General features: G+C 37.2%; 1 protein-coding gene across 1 annotated transcript; it reads right to left on the bottom strand.

The window, feature by feature from the left end:
• Nucleotides 1–1222: 1222 nt before the first annotated feature.
• On the bottom strand, nt 1223–24758 carry rspo1 (R-spondin 1). The gene is made up of 6 exons (XM_088013818.1): nt 24258–24758; nt 19004–19689; nt 14324–14518; nt 10515–10658; nt 9049–9273; nt 1223–2768 (listed from the first exon to the last, which is right to left on the bottom strand). Exons 2-6 carry the CDS (start codon nt 19098–19100, stop codon nt 2608–2610), a joined length of 822 nt encoding a protein of 273 aa, XP_087869944.1. The 5' UTR covers nt 19101–19689; nt 24258–24758; the 3' UTR covers nt 1223–2607.

The following is a 24758-nucleotide window of genomic DNA, read 5'->3' as shown; positions in this document are numbered from 1 at the left end:
GAATTTGACAAAATCCTTCTGCATCTGCGGCCTTGGTAAATCAATGGCATCCAGATATTCCAAGGATTTACCAAAACGTTTTGCTTGGAAAACTGTGGAGTGGTGAACAAGAGACCAGAAACTACAGAGAGTGCGAGTGGGAGGTGAGAGAGAGCTCCGTCCAGTGCAGCCAAGGCAAAAATTTATGGTCAGGAAGAGCGATGAATGTGTAATTTACGGTGTATGCTTTGCCATTTTCCCTGCCTTCCCTTTGGGTAATGAGAAACGGCTGTTTTGTTGCGGGCCCAATACGTGGTACACCCCCTCCCATCTGGCCATGACACACCATTAGTTTTTATTTCTGTCTCTGCTTTTACGACCCCCTGCCCAGGCGCCAGCATTTGGCCGGTGATCCCGAGCATCCTATCACACCATCTGAGCTCTTCCACCTCCCAAGATGAATGTTTGTACCCAAACTTTACCAAGACAAGGCTTTTTTTTGTTTGTATTATGCTGATGAGACAGAAGGTCCAGGAGGATTTTAGTTGCATTCTTTGCTGATTTGATAAAATTCTGATTAACACTTCAGCTTAAAAATATCTGAATTATAAAATCTTTACGCATTTGTCATTTGTTTTCAGTCTGTGAAATTAAAAGAAATGTATTGTTTGATACTGTGGAACTAATCCACTTTTAAATTAGGTTTTGACAATCTTGTGCATTAGTTATCAGGGAACTTAAAAACGAAGTCTTGTGTCTTAAGGTAATTTAAAAAAGAATAAAACTTTGCAGGGCAGAAACAAAAAACAGCAAGACAAAGAGTTAAACCAGCCGTAGTTTTGTCAAATGATCCGTCATTAAAATGTAAAAGCAAAATCAAAATGGAAATCCACTCAGAGGTGCACAGATTAATCGGTCCTGATTTCCGTAATTTTGGCAGCTCAACTGATGTGAAACTGATCTTGTCCTCCAATCTTTTAACCTCCTCAAGGGTCTCAAAATCAGCCACGTTTCTATTTTGATCTCCCATGAGAGACGGTTGACTGACAGACTCAAAGCATCTTTGCAATCTGTTCAAATTGAATTGATTGACAGTTCATTGCCTTCCTCTGAATGTTCAAATGTTTTAAAAACAATGAACGTATTAAGAAAAACTCCTCTATCAGCTATGGCTTGTACTCAAGGAACTTGCTATTTCTAAAAAGAATAATCACAAGGCAAATGCACAAATTACAAGCATATCTAGTGTACGACTGATGCATCACCAGCGTCATCTGTATTTTATTCAGGCTTTCACAGAAAAAAAGCTATACATAATGATACTAATACTGGTAAACACATCTTGACATATTACATATCTCAATCCATAGTATCAAAGAATGAATAAAGTACCATGTAGCATCTTCAGATATTTACTGAAAGACCAAAAGCATTCCGTGTATGCGATGTAGTCAGTTTTCGAAAACGTAAAATGCTGTGATTGTTCTGAAATATGAGCAGTAGGAAAACATTACAGTTGTGCAAAATCATCAGACCATGTTACATTCTGGTTATTGACAGGGCTTATTTGACGGCTAGTGTAATGGCAAGTGTGGTTCTTATATATTAATGTGCGTCTATATGTCCTTCCATTTATTTTCCAGACTTAGTTCCTTCAGTCTATGAGACGAGTAATAAGACAAACTGTATGTGCAAACGTTGACTACTCATGTTCACACAGCAAAGATCCGTCGAACACTTAAATCCGTGCAGATATGCATATAAACTACGCAAACACGAATACTTCAGGTAGATTTAAATGCACACAAATGCACTTGTACACAAATGCTACTTAGTATCATGCAAATATTAATTCTTGTGCAGATATTCTTTTATTCAGATAAAATATTTCACTTAAAACAATCAGAAAGCAATGATATTGTATTTTTGCTTAGAAGCCACAGAAGGTTATGGATATGAAGGATATGATTGGTTATTCTTGGTTTTGAACCAGATGCCTTCAAATGTGCTCACCAATGACTTTTGATCCTCAGCAGCCATGATTCATTTCCAGTGACTTTGTTTTGTTTCAACTCCCTACAGAAAATAACGGTGCTGTTCATTGTCTCCACATCATGCGCTGTGACGTTTGAGGAACTCCATCAGACACCTCTCCAAAAATACAAAAACAAACGAAATACAGATTGTGATTACAATCAGGCTGGAAATTATACACTTTGTCTGCCTAAACAGACTTTAGAAAATCTTCATGAAGTATCAACCTTCCTGCTTAATGCTGCACTTTGAAAAGAAAGACCTGTCCAAGAGTTTTAGTACAATCAGTTTATGACACAGACCAAACCAAACCACAATTTGCAATGTGGCTTCGCTATCCAACTGTGATTTCAAATGGAAACCAGCAAGGCTGTCCGAATAACACAAGATCCGCAGGATTTTTATTTTTTTTTTCCAAAAGCTTCAGAAAACCTTTTTGTTGAAGCAGTCCTCCAGTTCTCATTGCATCTTCTACAATGCAGCATAGCAGCAGTAACTTTTTCCCTCTGCACTCATGTCTTTGTGTTTTCTGGTGCTGCTGGGCAAGGCACCGTCTCAGTTTTTCTCCTGTCCTCACCCAGCAGGCTTCAGAGTTTAGGTGACGGCGCTGGTTGTGACGGTGGAAGCCGTGGTGGTCCTGCTCTGGCCTTTTCTCCGCTTCCCCCCTCCACCTCCTCCTTTGCCTTCTCGTCCTCTCCCACGTGCATTTTCTCTCCTGTTTGTGTCATCTTGTCTGTTGCTCTTATTCTTTTTGTCTGAAATGACAATATACAGACAAAATGATTGATCACTCTGCTTTCCAACAGGAATCTTAAAAGGCAATTATCATCACCTTGTGTTTTGTGGAGAAACTGCTGTCAAAAGAGCAACATGAATTGCTGAATGAATCTAATAACTAATAACGGATGCATCAATATGGCCGCTTGATCTTGAACGTCTAGATAAGCCTATTAAAATGTCAGGATTTTGTAAAAAAAAAAAAAAAAAAGACCAACATAATTTCAAATCTATTTTAAACCTTAATATGACATCCTGCACAATTTAAATGAAAAAAAAGGAAAAAAATACAACAAAATGGGTGCAGAAGTGTACAAACCCTTCAACCAATGCTTTGTTGAGGCACCTTTTGATTCAGTTTCAGCTTTGAAGAATTTTCATTTGGTCAACATCCTACATCTTGACTTTGCAACAATTGGTTAATATGTCTCATCAAAGGTTGCAGGATCCATTAGTAAAGTTACATTTTGAGAATATATCTTGTCCACAGCTTCTTCGATCCTAAGCGCACACCTGAGAGTTCAAAACTGACTAGTATTTAGAACTGTTCTGAGTTCCCTCACTTTTAAGAGAAAAAGATACACCCATAGCATAATCCTGTCTCTATGGCAAATAGGGCTTTTTTGCTGATATGGAGGGGAGAAGTCTTCAAGTAGTTTGGTTTCATAAGCCCATGATAGATTCTTCCACAAGACCTTGGAAGATTTTAGACATGACAAAAACCTTTAAAAAGTGCTTATGTCTTTCAGCCCTCTTCAGTTTAGACATTTAGATAAAATGTGAGACCAATATCACACGAAGAACACAGGACTACTCAGAAATTGCCACTCTTTTAGGGTTGGAGACTCCCTAACCGATATCTGTCTGTGCCTCTTGATTTACCTTTTTGTATAATTAGATAATTTAAATTCTTTATCATCTTCTGTCCATCTATAGCTTTAGTTAAATGGTGCAAGAAAGCCTTCAAGGAGAGCTGAAAGTTTAGTCAGATGCACTGGTGTTTACATCAGTGTTTACTACCGAAGGCTGACTGCTGGACTTGAATCAAAAGGTGATTCAACAGAGTTAACATTCACATTTATGCCACCAGGTTATTGCAGATTGTTTTTTTTAATTTCTCAGTCTGACAGACCTTTTAGTTCTTCAGTTGGGTAATATAATGTATTGCACTTTAAAGACGGAAACATTCTGTAATTGTTTGTCCCAGGTTTGGTCAATTTGGAGATGAATTTTCATTAACAATTAAGAAAAATATCCAAATGACAGAATGCAGCACCACAAAAAAGTTGCAAATGTATGTAATAGATGTGCAAGGCCAATATAGGTCACTCTATTACAGCATCCATAGACTGATACTTGAAATCTGTACCTATATATTTAGGAAAATTTTCCTCAATCAGTTAATATAGTACATATTGGCAGTGGCAGTTTTAGTTTATTTTGGGTTTCCTAGAGCGTAACACCTGCGGAGGTCAAAAAAGTATAAGTTTTGGGGGAATTTTGGGACACCAGCTGCATGACATAAGAACTTATTGTGACTTATTGTGTCATATGAACTGTCAAGAACAGTTTGAAAGGACTTGCCAGAGGAAAATAGTTTTTGTAAGCCAGAAATGAAATAGCTCTAAATGAATATGCGGAGGAAATACTAAAGATTATGATCCAACTCAATACCACAACAATTACGTTTGCTTCTATGTTTTAATGGTCTGGATGAATTACTCACATTCTCAGGAAATAAACACCAGCAACATTTCTGGAATAATGTTTGGAATGGGAGCTACTGTAGAATCAGTTGCTAAAGCAACACTTACTACAGTAATTATCTGCCTAAATCTTAGAAAAGACATGATATGCTTTGTTGGATTGTTCAATTACTGTAAATGTTTAAGTCCTCCCTCAGAAGCGGTCTCTCCTTCATTTTTAGATTAGTGCAATTGAATCTTGTGAAAAAATATATATATATTAGATGGCTCCAAATATTGTATCATTTCTAACCAGGGACCTGTTTATTTGTAATTAAAATAAGAACCTATTTCTTAGATTAACAGCTTATTTGCAGCAGCGACCATCTCCACAACTGAGCTCCACTACTGTACAATCTCACTCCTGCAGGAAGATAGCCAACTCTGAATGCTGTATATTTGCCGACAGTCACAGAAAATTAAAACTATCATCTCTTTAACATCAACAAGCCAGAACTTTTATAGCAACGGATCAACATTAGCAGTGAACTCAAAGCCCAGCTGTCCTGTAGCACATGGGACCGATCTGGCAGTGGTCTCTTGGTCTGTTTAATTTAAATTTCAACAGCTACTCACTCCTCTGTCCCACTTGACACACTCTCAAACCGTGCACGCCCTACTCTCTGCTTTAGCTCTTGTACACACCTGTCACAGATTTTAAGGGCATAATCACAGCCTAAATAACAGACTTCCCACACTGTAGTTAATTTTCAGACACCATCAGTTCAGAAGTGGGATGAGCTGACCATTTTAAAGGTTTACAAGAGCACTATGGATAGTGAAGTAGCAATTTTCTGTTTTACAAATCACTTAAAATCACTTAATGAGACAAATGTCAAGGGCCTAGCGAAGGCCAGTGACAACTTCAATAGTAGCTACAAAGTGGAAAACAGACATTAACGTCTAACAGTCACTGAATCAAATTTGATTGTTCCTGAGTCCTGAGTGCTAACAAACACCACAAAATCTACAAGCACATCTAAAAAATTTTAATAAAAAAATGAAAATATATGTATATACATGCTCATTATTTTTTGTCACTTGTTTCACAAAGTGAAACTCCTATGTGTTTTTGGTTCATTGCACACAGTGGGAAAATATCACTGAATGCATATATTGTGACATTGACTTTCTGAAATGAGGGACAAAAAATATTAACTTTTTTAGCATTTAATAGCAAATCAATAGTTTTTTTGTTCTCAAATGCTAAATTGGAGACTTCAGTTATTTACTTTGAACCATTAATAATAAAAAAATAATCTTGTGAAATGATGCATATGCTTCTATTTCCAGGTGTATAAAAATTAGCTTTGGTATATTCTCTGCCTTGTAAAGGAGATATGTCATCATTCTATTTGGCTGGGTTTTATTTACAGATGTTTCTGTCCCATATTTTTGTAGATTTTCAATGAACCAGAAAAAATCTGATTCTCTGAATCAGAGAAAATCTACATAAAATATGTAAAATATGTAAATAAAATATGTAAAATACATTCTTTATTTTTTTTTATATGTACGATTTTGTAAAGTAAACAAATGCTTATATGTGAAAAAAAATTGAATAAAATATTATAAAATGTTTATTTACAACAGTAAAAAAAAGTAATTATTTATATCTCTTACACAGAAAACAGAATCAGCTTAATGGCAAAGTGAGCATTCAAATATTGGTCACAAAATCTAACCTGTATTTCTGCCACTGACCCAGAAAAACATCGTTGTTGGCATATTTACAACTAAAACCTAGAAGAATCTGAGCCATGCTAATTTTCTGGCTACAATTGATTTGTTAAAAATAAACACAGCTAATCACTCATTTGGTGAACTGACTGACATTTAGCAAGATTCCATAAAGAATGTGAATCATTAGTGTCTTTAATTTCATTAATGTTGCATCCATAAACTGAGCTTTTGTGCTCACTATTTTAACAAGCCCTTAAAACTAAGCATGAACAGCTGAAATTAAACATGATGAGCAAGAGCGGAGCATGTTTGAAGAGTCCTCGAAAATATTTCAAAAACACTAGCAGACGCACTCACTGTGTAAGGACTTAATTAGGTCTCTAACAAATCGCTGATGGAGCCGAGAGACGGGGGACTCCATCAGTTTATGACAGCTCTGATTGCACCTTCTCTCCATCCAAGCTAAACAGTTTTGCTTGACAAATGCAATAACACATGCAGCAAATCCTTTCGCGTGAGACTTTTTTTTTCTTCGTTGAGCTTCAGGAAACAGTGGGGTGGGGGACGGAAATCACAGCCAAATCAACACAAAGCGTGAGATCTGCAGGCCACTAAATCACTAATGTTATACAAGATCTGCCCCCTGTGTTTTATATAGCCCGCCTGCCAGCCAGCTCCCACAGATGAATCCACAGCTGCGCTCTTTTACCCACATGAACTTGTTCATTGGAGTCACAGTGCCATCACCCATGAATTATCCAGCCGATAAAAATCATTCCCGTGCATTTTAGCAGAAGTTTAGCAAGATGAGGCTAAGGGGAAAAAACGGCTTCTAAACTTTAACAGTTGGTTGTTACGTAATCCGTAAGGCTTCTAGGATTTTATATGCATCATAAGAAACCTCTTCTATCATTCTTATTTTCTTAATTATAAAATAGCTTTGCATAAAGCTTAGAAAGAGTTTGCAATTTTTCACCGCTAAGTATTCTTTCGAACTCAAAGCCGAAGGTTTTTCCTAGAAGAGGTGGCAAGAGTGAATTTGCTTCTTGTGTTTGATACCTCGTAGTCAAAAGTCAGTGAATAGCCAGCTCTTCGATGAACAACTACAATCCTTCATCCGAGCAGATCTGTACGGGACACTGTCAGATCATGTTCTGTTGTTTAGATCCAGAACCCGAGAGGAACTTTCCAAGTTTAGAGAATGGTAACATAATATGCAAGCCCTCCCCATGTTTACTCACATACAGTGTATCGGGGCAGGCCATCTGTTACATGTTGAAACATCTGTACTGCTGCCAGCACTGTGCAAATGTTGTTAGCCAACGTTGCTGCTGTGGCCGAAATCCCCTAAGCGTGCCACCGTCCAATAAAGACTTTAAATACTCCCTATTTAAAGTTCCGTTTGCCCTTGTAACTAACTTTACTGTTCTAGCCCTTGTGAAAATTGGTGCATTATGTAAAAGAAACTGACATGTGGGGGCATTTAGAGAGAAGGTGATTTGCTAATAACTTCAAATTAATGTTAATCCTATTGCAATTGAAGAGATCTAATCCAATGAAATTAAATAAGTAGGTGCAGCAGCTACTAAAGTGCAGCAAACAAGTATTTGACTTTTTCTGTTTTTGCTTTTAGTGTCACACTTTCTTCTTTTTCAAATCTTCAAAAAAGATTTAAAAAAAAAAACATTTTGACAGGAGAAACCCCGAGGAATGCAAAAACTGTTCCACAAATGAGCTCAACATTTTTCCGAAAGCTGCTTTCAAATTCAGTGGACCGACTACTGATACGATCAATATGTAACTTACATAGCACCTCAGTGAGACCATGAAGTGACTTAAACTCTCAAAAAGCAACTCTTCATATCCTAATCTAAAGAAATGTAAGAACAAACGAGAAACAAGAACATTCATCAGTAATTCATAAGAATTGCAGGGCTTTTTTTCTGGCTCTGAGACTATAGTGAGACACACGAGTAGTAGTGAATCCTAGGAATGACTGGCCTACTATTTCTCCTAAAATCACATTAAATGTTTGTAGTCCAACAGAAAGAACAACACTGGGCACATTTGAAACCCTTGGCAAAACCCACTACTGTTCAAAAAGAACACAAAGATCTTCTCACATTTTCTCAAGAAATAAAACAAACCCATCTTGACCACCTTTAGGGAAATATTCAGTAGACTTATAAGACACTATGTGTCATCAAAATGTGACCTTAAGATCCAACATACGTGGCAGCAGGTGGGACGATCTGAAGAACATAAGTCTTTCAGTGGGAATTCATTAATGGCCTAGTCAAGTCTGAACCTAAATCCAGGTGTGATAGCTGCTTCTCATACAAACAAACTGCATTTTCTTGAACTTTATATGCAGAGTTGTTATTTGATGGCCTCAGCAGTTAAAGTATACTAAACTGTGAGAATGACTGTTAACCTGCTGGAGAGCAAGCGGTTGTGTGCAGCCATGAAAGCCTCTCGCTTCAGTGGTCTTCAGAAACAAACAGCCCTTTCTCTAGTTTTTCAGATCCCCGTCCAGCTCAGCAGTGCGTAATGTCCACCCTTCATCTGCTCAACTGGTGGATTGAGTTTATTGTTTATACGTGCTAAGCTCAGGAGATTCTGTAACCTTCTTTGTCTTCTGCCAAACCAAGCCCGACCAACATGCTGCGAGTCAAAAATACACTTTGTGAATGTGCAAACCTTTTAAAAAAGTGAGTAATGTTCCTTAATAAATGCTTTTATTAAGGAACATTTTGACTTTCATTTGCTCATATGTTCAAGGGGAAAAAAATCTCATTTGTGAATCAGCTTTTTTAATTGTGTCTTTTACCTCTAGGACAAGGCGTCTTGGTCACAACACACTTCCTCCTTTCTGTCTCTGGAGCACAGGTCTGTGAGGGCACATAAGCAGGGGAGGTGTCCACACTGTGAATCTGGGGAAGGGGTGAACGAACCCGGGTTTGTGAGCCCTTCTTAAATCCACATGTCTTGTTCTTCTTCATGCAGGAACTCCATTGGCTCCACTCTCCTAGTTCACACTCTGAAGCATGATGACCTGGGACAAAAATATGTATATATATATATATATATATATATATACATATATATTTATATATGTTCAAAAAACTTAGGAGCTGAGTGAAGGGTTCAAATCTTCAGCATCTCACATTCGCTTCATATTTTCTGTGCTTTTCACACCTCAGTAGGTTTGACTTAGGATAATGAGCTTAGGGAGTCTGCACATCTGAAAACAATTTGTGATTTGTGGATGGATTTATAGCAGGGGAGCAACAGGTTTGGGTAGTTGCTAAGAAACTGAAAACGTGTTGTCTTTAAGCAGACTCTGCATGTGACAATTATGGATAGGAGCAGAGCCAGTTAAACTTAGTAATAACTTGCCTTGCAAAAGTATTCATGTCTCTGGAGCATTTTAACATTTTGCCAAGTTATAAGAACAGACTTCAAAGTATTTTAAGGACATCTAGAAAGTATTCACAATGTTCGACATTTTCTCTTTCCTCAAAATTCTCCACACAAATACCCCACTATGAGTATATGGAAAAAGGTTTCGTGGATTTACTGAAAATTGAAAACCAGAAAATCACAATAAGTGTTCACAACCTTCGCCATAAAGATCACAATTTAACTGTTTCCACTGAAATCCTGAATAAAGAGCTGTTAGAGGCTGTACAACAGTTGAGGCGGAGGTTTGCCTTCTTGGGGAACATACAGCAAAAACTACAACACATTGGTTTGTTCAGAACCAGAATGTAACTGAGAATCTGTGGCACGTATTAAAAATTCCAATTCACAGACTCTTATCGTCTAATCTGACTAAACTTGAAAAGAAGAAAAATCAAAACTACAGTTTCTGGTTGTAAAAAGCTGGAAGAGAGGTACCTAAAAGGCCTGCAGGTGTAACTGCAGTGAATGTGGCTCTACAGAGTATTTATTTTAGGTAGGCTGAATAGAAATGCATTACACACTTTTCAGAGAATTCTTTGTAAAATAAAAAAATAAAAAAACAATTTAACAATTACATAAAAATCTTATTAAAATACTTTGATGTTTGTAGTTGTAATGTGTCGAATGTGAAAAGGTTCAAAGTGCATGACTACTTTTACAATGCCAAAAAAGTTTGGCATTTGAAGTATTTCGGCCGTAAGTGCTTCTGGCACTAAAAAGGAAATTAGAGTGTGGATATTGTCTCAAACAATGGCTAAACGAGAAATAAGTAAGATGAAATGGCAACGTTGTTTTGTAAGTTTTATGCAAAAATTGTAAATGTTCACTCACCATCACAATCCATGGTGTTATTGGCGGTGTGCTTGCCTGGAGGGCAGCTGACATAACATCGGCCACTGTGTGAATACAAGCCCTCCTTACATTTTGTGCAAAAGTTGCGACTGAAGCATGCTTCACAATTGTCAATTTTACACTCTGAAAACATACAAAGAAAGAGAATTTCAAAGCAATCAGTTTCAGGATGTTTTCAGTTCCAAACACAGATAATGAAATATTCAGTCTAAACATTTCAAACTTTAAGACAAAATACAAAAAAAATCCTTGATTTTTTTAGTTTCTCAAAGAGTTTTATTAGTACTCGTAAAATGCACAGGATTTTATTGTTTCAGAGTAGCTAGAGTTGCCTTTTCAAAACACATCCAATACAGGGCTGATTTCTTTCTTTCTTCTTTTTTTTTAACTAGTTTAAATAAACGCTGCCAGAATCTGTTATAGCAGATTTCACAACAGGTGATTTCTCAATATCTCAGACTTGAAAACCGTTCCAACCGTACGTGACCACAAGTACCTCAAATCTGACCCTTAACACACTTCACTCTCTTGTGTAGCTATATTAAAAATACTCCTGCTGGCCTCTCAGTTAGTCTTTAAAAATGGAAATATCTTTATGATCCCAAAGCGTTATGCTAAAAGAAGCATTGTCCAGACTCCAGAAAATATGTGTCAAAGTATTTATCATCTACAGATTTCTTCTGTTTTTATCCAATTTGGGTCATACATACATATGTTTTGTCAAGCATACATACGTAAATACAACTGTGATTAAGTTATGTGAATTTCATGTACTTTACCCAACACAGTCAGATCTAATGGTAAATTGTAATTGTGTCATTTTTAAATGATGAATGAACTGTGGTTTAATCTTTTTTTTTAAATTCAATTTCACTTGACACCTCCATACACTCAGGCCTTACTGTCTGACTTGTTGAATCTAGAAATCATTTAAATCGCACCTGTCTGAAAAAACGAAGTTGGTTAAAAGATTTCAAAAAGTAATACAGTGTTTATGATTTAATAAAATATTCCTTGGGTGTGTGTCCCACTACATCTGGCTACAACTGATGGCATTTCAGACAAGGAAGATCATATCAACAGCCAAAGACGGTGGTGGCAGTATGGTGGTCATTGTGGTGGTCATTGTGCCTTTAACATATTGGGAAGGATAGGTCCCAATATAGAAAAAAAAATCCTCTTTTATGTCATTTACTAACTTATCAATGCTACTCTTAAAATAAATGTGAGTAGATACATTAATGAAAAGAAAGTAAAATAAGATATTACGAAGTACTTTATAAAGTTCCATTATGAACTTTCTAAAACACTGATAAAAATGTATTTTTTAAAACAGGCTACATTTTCTGCAGCTGCTGTGATGCCAAAACCAGAAATGATCCATCAGTGAGATCTTAATGCTATTCCTTTTTGCTTCCAATTACTATTGTCAAGCCTTGACAGCTAAATTTGACATAAACAATCTTTTTAGCATGATAATTTAAGATTAATGTTGCTAATATTACATTTAAAGATGACATGTAAAAAGCCAGATGATTGGATAATAACCCCAGTTTACCACTAAGTGCCTCTGAAAAGAATGTAAAGGATAAATTTAACCATTTGAGCAACAAAATTGAAACAAAACAACAAAAAGAATGTGTTTTATGGAGTTTTGTTTTGTCTGCAAACCATTATGACATTACATTAACTTATTTATCAAATATAATCTAACTTGATGTGTAAAATATAGTCTATTATTCATATGGAGGCAAAATCCGCCGACATAAAAGCAGCTCAAAGTAGCATTTATCTCATTCTTTTATGATTTAACATGCATAATTAGGAAACCAGCTTCACTTTTGGTTTTCCTCATAATCCAAACCAGCCACTGTATGTGACTGCATATTATTCAAAGCATTGCTATAGTGAGAACACAGCAAACATCCTGGCCTGACTAAAATCCTGCAGATCAGAGCCAACTGAAAAACAAACAAATACTGCAAAACAAACTCTTAAAAGTCTTTTCATTGGGATTTTTAGTCCAATCCACACATTTGTGAGAGTAAACATCAGACAAAGCTCCTGGCACCCTTCACCTAAAAGCACAGGAGCCAATGCCGTGAGAGGCAAAAAAAAAAGAAGTTTATCAAGTAGTGAGAGTGCAGCTGGCCTTTTAACCACCCTGTAAATGAGCAGAGGAGTATTTAAATCCTTACATTCCTGCAGCTTTGCACATTTATAGCTGTAATATGTATTTATGCCAGTATTTTCAACTGGAAAAGCAGCAATATAAAAGCAATTTCACAATCAATTGTTTAACTATGCTCACTATGTATTGCCTTTGTGTAATAGGTTAAAACAGAACATCTTCCTCATTCACAAATATTTGTCATTGCAAACGTGATTAATTCTTAAAAATTGCAGCACCCTCCAGAGTATGTTTGAAAAGTCTAGATGCTTAGACTTATTTTTTTTGGATTACATTTTTTAACTTCAATTAGTAATTGGTGAGTTTAAGCACATTGCTTTTTCTCCATTCCTTATAAAGGGACAACAGCCTTAATATAAATTACTACTTTATTGCAGCAACATAAAAACTCACTAAAAGGGTTAGGGAAACCCAATTTTAAATTTAACTACTATTATTCACAGGGAAAATGACTATTTACCAGAAATAGTGTTGCCACACGTGTTGGTCTTTTTATGATTCCTAAAATGTTTTTGTGATTACAGTATATGTGAAATTCTATATATTTTTTCTTCAGCTTGATCTAACCTAAAGAACAGAGTCTATTTATCTTTGAATTTTCAAAATGAAGAAAAAATAAAATAAATTGCACATTACCACAGTCAGAACAATAGTTAAACTGGAACTATGACAAACAAGGTTGGATGAGGTCACTCCACCCAGAGAGGGTTAAGGAGTTTGAAAAAAAAAAATCTTTACAGTTTAATGTTAGCAAAGTGCTGCAAAGTGGGTCTATATAACAGCCTTTATAAGCTATCTACATCCCAAATGGATGTTTGGGAGGCATGCCAGAGGAAAGCCCTTTCTGTCCGTCACACTCATGTGGAGTCTGCTAAACTTTCTATTGAACCATATCATTTGGTCAGGTAAGACTAATGTTTTCAGCAACAAACTCTCCAGGTGGACTTACAGTAAGAAAAAAATATGAAAATGTGTAAAAAAAAAAAGCACTTTATGCTGTGGGCTTCTTTCCAAAAGTAAAACTGGATGAGGGTTCAGGTTTATCTTGCTGCAATGTACAGTAAAGATGGTAGTTATGGAGAAAAGACGTCTGCTACATCTTTCGTCTTATAGTAAGAACTAATTTATTTTATTTCCGTTGAACATATCTTTGTCTAGGTGGTGCTTATATGTGAAGTGTGTAATATAAATCAAAATGGCAACCTAAAACTAAAGAAATAGAAAATCAAAATAAGCATTTATCTTCTATGTCTGCCTAAGCTATTCAAAATAAATGAACATAGTTTCTATGAAGACATCTGCAGATGCAACAAGAGACGCACCTTAGCCAAAACTTGGGCAGAATTCTTGTATAAACCACTAAAATCCCCACATAAGCAGGATATGACAAGTCAATAGTAAGCACATGTCTTCCACAGGTCTAATTTGAGAATTATCGAGAGATGAGCATGCTGAAACCTTCATGACTGTGCAGGACTGTATAGGAATGTCAACACATTTACTTTGCCCACTCATATCCTGTTTAGGGTCATCTGGCTCTTTTCGGGAGAGTTTTTTTTTTTTTTCCATGTTTTCTAGTGTTGAAAGTATTACTCACGTGTGCATCGGTTGTTGCCTTCTGGATTCCGCATGCCAAAGTATCCCACAGGACACGAGGGGAGGCACACTCCTATCTGACGGATGTCATTGCGCTCCAGGAAGATGAAGAGCTTTGGGTTGCATTTAATGCAGCCATTGTACTCAGAGCATCGGTCACAGCCTTTGGGGCAGGATGGTGGTCCCTCAGTGCTAACTGTGGAAACATGAGAATAAACAAAGAGGAAGGAACAGGCATAAAGAGCTTACAGACAGTAAAAAATATGGCATTTGTCCACATTGGGTTGATGAGACCAGGGAGCTTCTGTGTTTCTGTTTTTGACTCCACCGATTGTTATCACAATGCCAGCATTATTACTGTCCACAGGATTGAAGTTGGGTATTTTTCTCTGTTTATTTAGGTCAAAAAACATCAAAAAATGGAAAATAAAAAAAAAACAAGTGAGGTCTCTGTTGAAATTTTAAACAACTGGATCTGAATTTATCCAATTACTAACGTTTGGCCATGATGCACATGATGACTATGATGCACCAGCACCTGGAAGCTATGAAGGCTTGATGGAAATTTTCTGTGCTGTAAACAAAGATCCCCAGCTACAAAGAGAAAAGTGCCGAGCCGAACGGCATTTTTGTCGGCAATAAAATGCCTTAAACATTCCTCTTGCTCCGACTTTTATTGCTCAATATTTGAAAGCGTGGCCAACACATTTGGAGTAAACGAATGACTTCTTTCACTTCCTCCGCCGTCATTGCCAAACTACAACCATTAGTAGACTACAGTTCTAAAGCAGAACAGAAAATCAACATCATCATCCACATCTCCTCTTTCTATTCAGTAATTGACTAGGATGAAATGCATCTTGAGAAATCCAGCTCAATGGGACAAATTCCAGACAGAGAACTGAAGAATTGAGTGTTGTTGCATAGGAAGGTCATGGTAGTTTATATTGTTGCCAAAGTTTCCTTGATTCCTTGCAGTGTTCCCACATGCAGCTCAGTTGTTTTGCTGCAGCTTTAAAGGGGATTACTTAAGTAATCCCCTTTAAAGGAATATGTTAAGACAAATTTGAAATTTAAAAAAAGCAAACAAAATAAAAGCTATGCAAATGGGAATATTCAAAAAATGCTGATTAGTAGCCTCAGGCTGACTGTGATTTTATCAGATGTATGTGCACATAAATGCAGGGTTTTTTTTTTTGCTAGCTTAATTGAAAACAAATTAAAAGCTGTTGTTTTATGATCTACACACTATATCTAAAGTAAATTTGACTGATTTCTCAGATAAGTCAGGATTGTAACTTTGAAGAGGGGTCCAGAATCTAAATAAACATTGACTAAATATCTAAGCATATTTGTTTAAGTTGCTACTATTTGTTTATTTCAAGGCTGGATTGATGGCAAGCGCAAAGCGAGTTTACTGTGGAAAGCGAACCAAAATTGTGACGACCAGTCAACTAAGTAAAATCTAGAGTTTGTCAACAAACATTTCTGATTGATGGGTAAATGGTTTAGAGAAGAAAAAAAAAACAGCAAGTGTAAACATACTAATTTGACATACGCCCAAACTTGCAAGAAAACAAACCCTATTTAAAGACGCAACACACAATTTCTTCATCCCATGCTTCATCATGAATCATATCCCTCAATCCAAAACAACAAAAAACAAAAAATAGAAGACAACGTACACAGAAGCAGTAACCTAAATCATTTCTAGGAAATGTGTGGTTATAGTGCATATCCTTTACAAGCAGTGGTCTTGGGTAAAAAAAAAAAAAAAAACACTCATCTGAGTTGATTTACTGTGCTGTTCTCTATCAGCTCAATGTTCATTCCTACAGCAATCAATCTGCCGCGCTGCCTCCTAGAGATAAAGAGGGAAGTCCAAACCAGCTAAAAGGTTTCTTCCAGGAACAGATTTCTCCATGGCTGAAGAATGGTAAGCAGCAGTGAGCAGTAAAAGTTCTAGTTAGTCTCTGTTACAAATTGTGTTATCAGTAACAACTGTCTTTCTGGTGGGACATCATGGAAAATAAGCCATTCTAGATATCAAGGAAGACAATTGTGTAGCTCCACAAGTCTGGTTCATTCTTAGGGTACAACTTTCAGATGCCTGAAGGAGTGAAATTAATTCGACTAGACAATTATATGCAAGTAAAAACATCAAGGGGACATCCAACCATGATAGTTGAGGAAAGAGGAGGCTTCTGCGTCCGAGAGACGGTCATGGTTTGGTGTTAAATTTGTCTACAAACACCACAACAAAAGCAGTAGAAGTGAATTGGTAAGAGTCATTATTCACAACAAAACTGATACAAGACTACACACAGGACACTCCTTGTGTGTAGTCCTGTACTGACATGGTATGAAAGGCCACTCAGCATGGAAGAAGTCACTACCCTGAAAGGAACATTTTTTGACGTTTTGAGAATAATGGGGAGGCTCTCTCAGGATGGCAGCATCATCTCTTCACCTCACAAAATAGATTACATTGTGAGAATTAGCAATGTGCATTACATACGGGACAAGGTAGAAACGACAGAAGTTTGGCCTATGATGGAGCTTTGTATTCTACCAGCTAACCGCAGTAATACTTATTGATGATGTAATCGGCTGGCATCAAAACAGAGCAAGTTGGAAGCAGCAATGGAGGAGCTCGCTAAAAGGCAGGGGCAAAAACGTCAATTTTCTGGACCTGGTTCGAGTTTAAATTAAACTCGGTTTAATCTAAAAGGCTTAGTATGTTAACAATATGTGATGTACATTAATCACATTACCTATTTTGACCTAAAAGCCTCTCTCCTGTGGAGGATTATGTAGTTTGTAGCAGCGTGACCTTGTGCTTGTAACACAGTCACAAACATGAGTGGAAAAGAAGAGCGAGGAGCATCAGTCTGGTGTGCTCAGCGTTTGGATAAAACCAAGATATTGTGTAGCCTACTTATTGCAATGGTGAATTATCCTTCCACTGAAGCACAACCAAGCTTGGAAATAGTCAACGTTTCCAAATTACATTTGAAAGAAAATGGCTTCTTCAGCCGTCCTGAATATAAAAACATGGAAAACTGAGTTGCTTGGTTTGATACAATAAAATATTTTCTTTTAACATTTTAAAACTTACAATAGAAATAAAAAAAAAATGCACTAACTGAGTGGAATATATGCTGTTTTTTTTTTGCTTTTTTTTCATTTTATCAGTTTTATACCAAATACATATTGTGACATTTATCATTAGTGCCACCCATCACAATTGATATCAGAATTTTATTCCATATCACACATCCCTAGTGGGAATATGAGGAAATACTGACGAAACATCTCAATTCCTGAGGCATGGGTTTCATTTGTCTCTGTCAAATGAAAAGTGACACAAATCATGCCATCAGTTCAGTTACAAATTGACTTAAAGACAACAAAGAATGTTTTAGAGAGTTCATAAAGAAAGTTTGTATGTTAGATCAAGGTGGCCTACAAATCTAACTTTGTTACACCAGTTATGTCCACAGGATTCAGTCAAACTTCCAGCAAACTATTACAAGACTGTTGAAGAATAAAAATGAGTCATATAGTTTCAAAGGTAAAATTTGAATTTAAAGATTATAAAGCGCATTCTCTTCCCAATTAAATGTTAGACGGTGAGGGAAAATAAATTAAACGCCCCGAGAAAAACCTGGTTTCAACCATAGTTCACATGTGAGATGGAATGCTTTAAGCAGTTTTTTGTCAAGAGATTTTCCTGATAATGTTCTTTTTGTATTAGTTTGATCCTTGAATTCAACTAGGGCTAAACCATTTTAAAAGCAAGATTTCTCTTCTGCTGTTTTCACACGAGAGGGTAAGATTGACAGAAGCCAAATCTGGTCACTTTGAAGATAAGATATCTTAAGATGAGACGTATAAATTGAAAACATTGCCCATATTTTGAGAGGGAAACCTTGAGCTGGCTGCGCCACTCTGGAGGGAACCTCCTGAGTATTATTAGTTGCTCCATATCTTCTGTTTTCATCACATTGCCACAAGATTAATTCTGACTCTCCCTCCCAGTTTGCGTGCTTATATTAGCACCACATCTGTTGCTGGGGCCGGTCTTGGTATTATATGTATTCTGGCTTTGAGGAGTCGGGCGAGCTTGGCATCCACTGAAAGCCCCTTGTGTGTAAAGGAAGAATTATTTCAAAGCTGACAGAAACACCAGCGCAGAGAGATATGCTGCAAGTCGATCCGGGCGCCCCGTCTTTGTAGTTGCGTGAGGTCAGAAAAATGCTTACAATAATACTGGCTGCCTGGTCCAAGAGAGAGCTTAGAGCTGTCAGGTACTCACTCTGTTATGTGCCCACACAGCCAGACACAAAATGAGCAATGGCTTTGAGAGGGAATCCATCAAAAAAACCTTCTGTAAACAACTTTAATACCCATAAAAGTTTTACATAAACTGAGAGGGGCATAATCTTAAAAGAGCCAGAAAGATGATCCATTCCAGGGGAAACTCTGAACCCAACATAACCCGCCTTGGAAAAACAAATAAGAGTCGAGGAAAAATAAACAAAATGTTATCGTTACTTTGCTCGTTAAATGTTTATAAGATGTCCACCGCAGTAAGTCAGACCACAGAAATGAAAAGGAGCATTGGTGCAGTGGAAGGAGACGGAAACCAAATAAAACAAGCCAAAGCGTTACAACTTACCCCGTCTCTGCCTTCTCGCCTTGGAGAGCTTGAGAACGTCACTGTGACCCATGGAGCTGAGAATGATCATTGCCAGCGCCACCAGTCCCAGCTGCATAGTCCCTGCTGCCTTCCAGGCTGTGCAAGGCCCCCCCCTTGCAACCAGATGGATCAGGTAAGGGGGGGGTTCCCCCTTCCTCTTTGGGGCAGGTGGATCCCTCTGCTGCAGGTACTGATGGACCCTCTTCTCAACACACAGAGCTGCTCTCCTTCCTCTCCTTCTGTTTGCCTCTCCCTCCCCCGGTCTCTCTCTGAATCTTTCACTCTACTGCCTGATATATCCACAAGTCGGAGATGTAAAGTGTGACGCTGCAATTACACGTCCGGGCAAGTACGAGGCAAAACAAGTCATCATGTCAGAGGTGGCGTAAACAGACGGAGGCGGCGGGAAGTGAGAAGGGTTAGAGCAGGGGATGAGGAGGAGGCGTGGTGGAGTGCTTGTGGGTCAACCCATGAAGTTTATGAGGAGCTTTAAAAAAGCTTAAAGCCTCCTGCTGGAGCCAGATTTGCTGTCGTTTAAGTATGCGTGCTGCTTTGGAGATGGAGGCAAATAATGGTGTGCAAGCTGACAAAAGACGGATACAGGTTTTTCTTCCGATGTCTGGTTGTGCTTTCGTTTGAGCCGGTGCCTAATGAGCAAAAAAGGACTAGAGAAGAAAGAAAGAAAAAATTAGAATGGATTTTATGTGGAAAATGCAGACACAGCAAATCACAGAAAGAATACTGACATATTTTAACGTTTTTGAAAACTTTTTTTTGTATCTTCTGGGATTGCTAAAGATATTGCCTTTTCACAATGTCTTGCAAAGTTATCATATCCCTTGAACTTTTTCCACATTTTGTCACACAATAGCAAACTTCATCAAGTATAATTCTTTCTTTTTTTTGGCGAATCAAGTCAAAGTAATTAATTAATGTAGGGTGAAAAAAAAAGTTATGCATGGTTTTGATTTTAGATTTCTTTTTCCCCCAGAAAACTGCTTCAGTTTTGCAAAGAGTCACAGAGAGAATGCAACAAACAAATGGAAGAAGATGTTCCGACTGGATGGGACCAAAATATAAACTTTTGGCCTAGATTCAAAATAACCTGTCACGTTAACCAAAGTCTCTAACACATCATAGAGAAACCTGTAGGAAACAGGAAGGTTGTTCAGACTAAATAGAGAGCAGGCCTAGAAGAAAACTTTTTGATGTTGTAAAAGACTTTAGAGAAATTTATTTTCCGAATATTTAAAACTAAATCTACAGCTTAGAGCATAGAATGGCCCAGTTAAAGTTCAAATCTAAATCATCTGAGCCTTAAGCGCTTTTGAAAAAAATAATCAAAAACAACTAGTGCTAAATACAAATGCCACAATTTTTCACACTTTTATTGATAAAATCTTTAAAAAGCATGTACACTGTTCCTTCCACCTCATTATTAAGCAATATTTTTGCTTAGGTCTGTTACATAAAATCCCAGTTAAATGCATGAAAGGTTCTGAATATGACATGACAAAATATGAAAAATGTTCAAAAGTTTGGATTACTTTTGCAAATCACAAGAATATATGAAAACCCTTGAAGCTGCCAGCAAGAACAGCTAAAGTGCGCTCATTAGCACATTTTTTTCTTTTTAATCCACAACAAAGGGGTCTTGTAAATGACAAACTGTATTATTTTCAGAGATTTATTGGCTACTTATTGGATGATGTAAATCTTACCTAAAATATTTAATAGAAACTCTCAAGAAGTTAATGCTGCAGGCAAGAAAATATCCCTTAGCGTTCCTCCTTATAAAATACAAAAGTGCTTTGAACCCCATTACTGTTTTTGCAAGGCTAAGCGAGGCAACAAATACAGTTTTCCACATCTTTGTCAATCAAAACAACAAACTTAAAAGTATTCTCTATAGACATAATATACCAAAGTAGTGCATAACTGTTAAGTGAAAGAGAAATCTTTTAATAAATATCTAGAGTGTGTTGTGCATTTGTACTCAGTCTTCCTTGCACTAAGAAATTCAATGTTATCAGTTGCCTTTAGAAGTTGCCTAATTGCTAAACAGAGTTCACCCGTTAAATTTCATGTCAGTATAGATTAGGTATGAATATATAAATTCAGTTGTTCTGTAGAGGCGTAATAGGTTTTGCCAGAGAAAATCTGGGAAGAAACAGCATTGAGAAGATCAAGGAACACAACAAACAAGCCAGAAACAAACTTAAAGAGAAGTTTAAGTCAGAACAACATCCCACGATTTGAACACGTCACCTGATGCTGTTCAATCCATCATCTGAAAGACGAGAGATTATAGCAACTGCAAATGTCCCAAAATAGGAATATCCATCTAAAGTCATTGCTGCGCAATGACAGAATGAATCACAGACAAAAGGCCTGCAGTAACTCCAGAAGAGCTGCAGGGATCCTGAACTCAGATGTGACAGTCTAGGGCGAAAATAGCTTTTAGATGTGCACCCCACAAATCTGGCTTTTTGGGAAAAGTAGTTAGCAAAGAGCTGATGTTGAAAGAAACCCATAAAAGTCTCCTCAAATAAGCCAGACACCATGTCTGAGTCACACGGAAGAAGGTGCACACAATACTCTAGCAAAGTATTGTGTGTGCATCTTTATATTTTCTGATACCGATACATGAGAGTTGTTTTAATCTCCTGTGATGTAAATGTTAGCAAATGGCCACAAATGAGGCAATATTTATGTTCAGTCCTAAAAATATATAAATATTTTTGACTCATTTTTGCAGAGGAAAAAAAAGGTTTATATCATTTTCTTCTGACTCAGTTAACTAGTGACACTAAATCCTAAACAGATGCAACAAAGATGTGCAATTTGGCTCCAGACAGCGTTCAGAGTGGTGTGGTTCTTACTCATAAACTTTAAGATGACTGGCTAAATGAAACAATCCATCATGCAACAGGGAAACCGAATCCCACAAATGCTTTGCGTTCACAACACCTTAAGCTGCATTTGGCCCCGGATCAATAACCCAGGCGTGTTTATCTTCAGGAAATTCACTGTCATCTCTTGGAGGCGCAACACAAACCTCAGAACCTCAAAAGGTTTTTGTCATATTTGGTGCTGAGATCTTTTTTTAAGATAGTGTCATGTGCCGCCTGTATTTACAGCTCCCGTGTGAAGAGGACACACAGAACATGTTCGTATCTGAGCAATGGGCGGTCCTCCCTCGCAGCTCAATAAAGAAAAATAGGACCATATTTGGCCGCTGAGCTGCTTGTGGCTCTGAATCACGCTGAGGACAATACCATTTGGTGCGTCTAAACATTCCAGCAGGCAATATTGCATTTCTAGCTCATGTATAAATCAAAAATATTTTTTTTGAATTCCAAGCATTCCTAGGGCCAAAAATGTCATGAGAATACACATTACTATTACTGTTATTTGAATTATATAATTTAAGTATGTACATACATATGCATACTTCAGTGGAAGGCAAAGGTAGGCAAATTGTATCATTGTTAATCATCAAAAATAAAATTATTCATATTCAAAGTTTGTTTATGCACATTTTTTCCCCCAGCAAGAATATTACCAATGCACAATTTTCATTGCCGCCATTTTGATTCTTGTGCAAATTATGATTCAAGTAGCCGGAAACTCAGCATTTGGATGAGTCAGAGTGAAATTTTCCAGAACTCACTCACTCAAACTATGGGCCAGAAATGATTTTATAATCCTGAACTTTGACACTTCCGATATTACTCAAATGGCCGAAATCATTTCTGAGCACAGTGATCCAAAGTATATTTATCATTTGCTATAAAATACGATTTCTTTTAGTGTTTCATCACAAACATTTGTTTCCCAAGGCAAAAGTGGTATTCTGTAAGCTGTTAAAAGTTATCTCTACCTTTGCTCCTTCATCCATTAAACTTTGTCTTACCTCTCCCAGAGTCCAGTCAGCTCATTAAAAAATCAGGAGATTAAATTGCCTCCTTTGTAAGCCCTAAGTTTGATGTATCAATTATTCAGACGCCGAAAAGGAGCTGCCACTCTGGGAATTTATTGAACCCGGAGAAGGTGCTACAACTCTGAGCGCAGAGTTGCAAATGTCTGTGGATGAACTTTGTGCCTGTAATTCAACCTACTGTCATATCGGAGTGCTGAACAAATCTTCTATCCATACTTCATGTGTCAGATTACTTCTGAAACACGATAGTATAAAAGGAAAAATCACGGGAAACAAAATAGAAAAAATGTTAGATTTTTTTAAGATTTCAAATAAAAGCTTCTAAATTACCTTAAAAGATATTTTTTTTTTTTTCTGAGAGGTAATTATCTCAGAAGTAGTACTTTTTTTACAGCAAGCTTTTCACAAACTTCATGAAAAATAAAAAAAAAAACAGAACATTGGTTGTTTTTGACGAAGAAACCTGTAAAATCTACACCTTTGTATAATTCTTTATTGCATTTCTTTTTTTTTTTTTATCCAAATCACTATAAGCAGTCCAGACCATTTGCAGTGTGGACAGCTACATATTGTGTTACTCCAGGAGTATCTGCAGAAGCTGTAATTGCGCTTGTCACGAGAGGTCAAATTTGGAGCAACTAACATAACTTATCAGACCAGGCAGCCAAGTGAAAGAATCCCTGCCATGTTCTCTGAGTCAAACCCCCACATAACTCCTGAGGCGTGCAGAGCTCCAGCAGCCTTCGGGTTGATCCTGCACAGCTCAGATCATCGCAGGTCAGCTTTCCCCTCTAGACGCTTGCACAACATGCCAGATTACAATAAAGTGCATTAGACAGCTCTTTGAATATAGATTGAAAAACAACAACACGGATTTCATCTCTTCTGCTGGACACTGGTAGTTTTGTTAAAAACTCTGAAATTTCTTATCCATAAACCTCTACATAAATGTTGATTTGGTTTACCTTGAAAGAACAAAAACAAATCTACACAAACCGCATTTTCATCCATTCATACCCAGTGTGCTGGAAAAAGTAGTATTACACCAATTTATAGATATGTTTAAATTATGGCAGGAAAGAAAACTAATATTAAAAAGAATGACGCACTGGAACTCAAACCTATTACTTCTGCAACTAAAAATATCTCCAACTAAATCGTTAATTGACAACGCAAAACTAATAATAATAATAATAATAATAATAATAATAATAATTCGGTAAATTTTGTTACTTTGCTTTTCATGTTTAGAGCTAAATATATCCAATAACATAAAAGCCATAGACTCACCTGATTATGTTGTGTCTGAAGCTGATCCCTCTTCTAAGTTAAAATCCTTCACTTCTTCAGTCACAAAGAGATCCTTATTTACCGGAAACTCACTCGCAGTTTTTTTCTCCTCTTGACTTTTAAACAATTATACTAATACTCGATGCACACGACAATAAAATATTAAATCTATATTAGTATTATTATTTTAAAGGCACAAAAGCTACGCAGGCGCGCACAGTCCGCTGTAACAGGTCAGTCTGACTTTTGCTCCTTTCTCTCAGTCGCGACGCGCCGCTTTGTCCGGACTCTCCTGCGAGGTGCGCTTTTTAAACGCGCTTTGGGGCTCCAACTGCGTCCAACTCCTGCGAGTGGTTCCAAAGCTGTAGTATTAACATATAAACTGCAGTCCCTGCCAGAGGGCACTGCAAGGTCCGCCCCTTACATTCTCACAATGGGAGGATAAAGAACCTGCGCTTATAGACATGCTGTTAAATAGCAAATAAATATCTGTTCCCACGT

The sequence above is a fragment of the Poecilia mexicana genome, unplaced genomic scaffold, assembly GCF_051168715.1.
Source record: "Poecilia mexicana isolate PSO_F unplaced genomic scaffold, ASM5116871v1 scaffold_16, whole genome shotgun sequence".
NCBI classification, from domain to species: Eukaryota; Metazoa; Chordata; class Actinopteri; order Cyprinodontiformes; family Poeciliidae; genus Poecilia; species Poecilia mexicana.
The sequence above is the reverse complement of the archived record's forward strand: the minus strand, read 5'-3'. Positions and strand labels throughout refer to the sequence as shown.

Coding starts and splice junctions, on each gene's coding strand:
- rspo1 (XM_088013818.1), bottom strand. CDS start 19,100: ATGCAGCTGGGACTGGTGGCGCTGGCAATGATCATTCTCAGCTCCATG. Junction 10,659..14,323: donor AGGCAACAACCGATGCACAC/GTGAGTAATACT, acceptor GTATGTTTTCAG/AGTGTAAAATTGACAATTGT. Junction 9,274..10,514: donor TAACACCATGGATTGTGATG/GTGAGTGAACAT, acceptor TTTTTGTCCCAG/GTCATCATGCTTCAGAGTGT.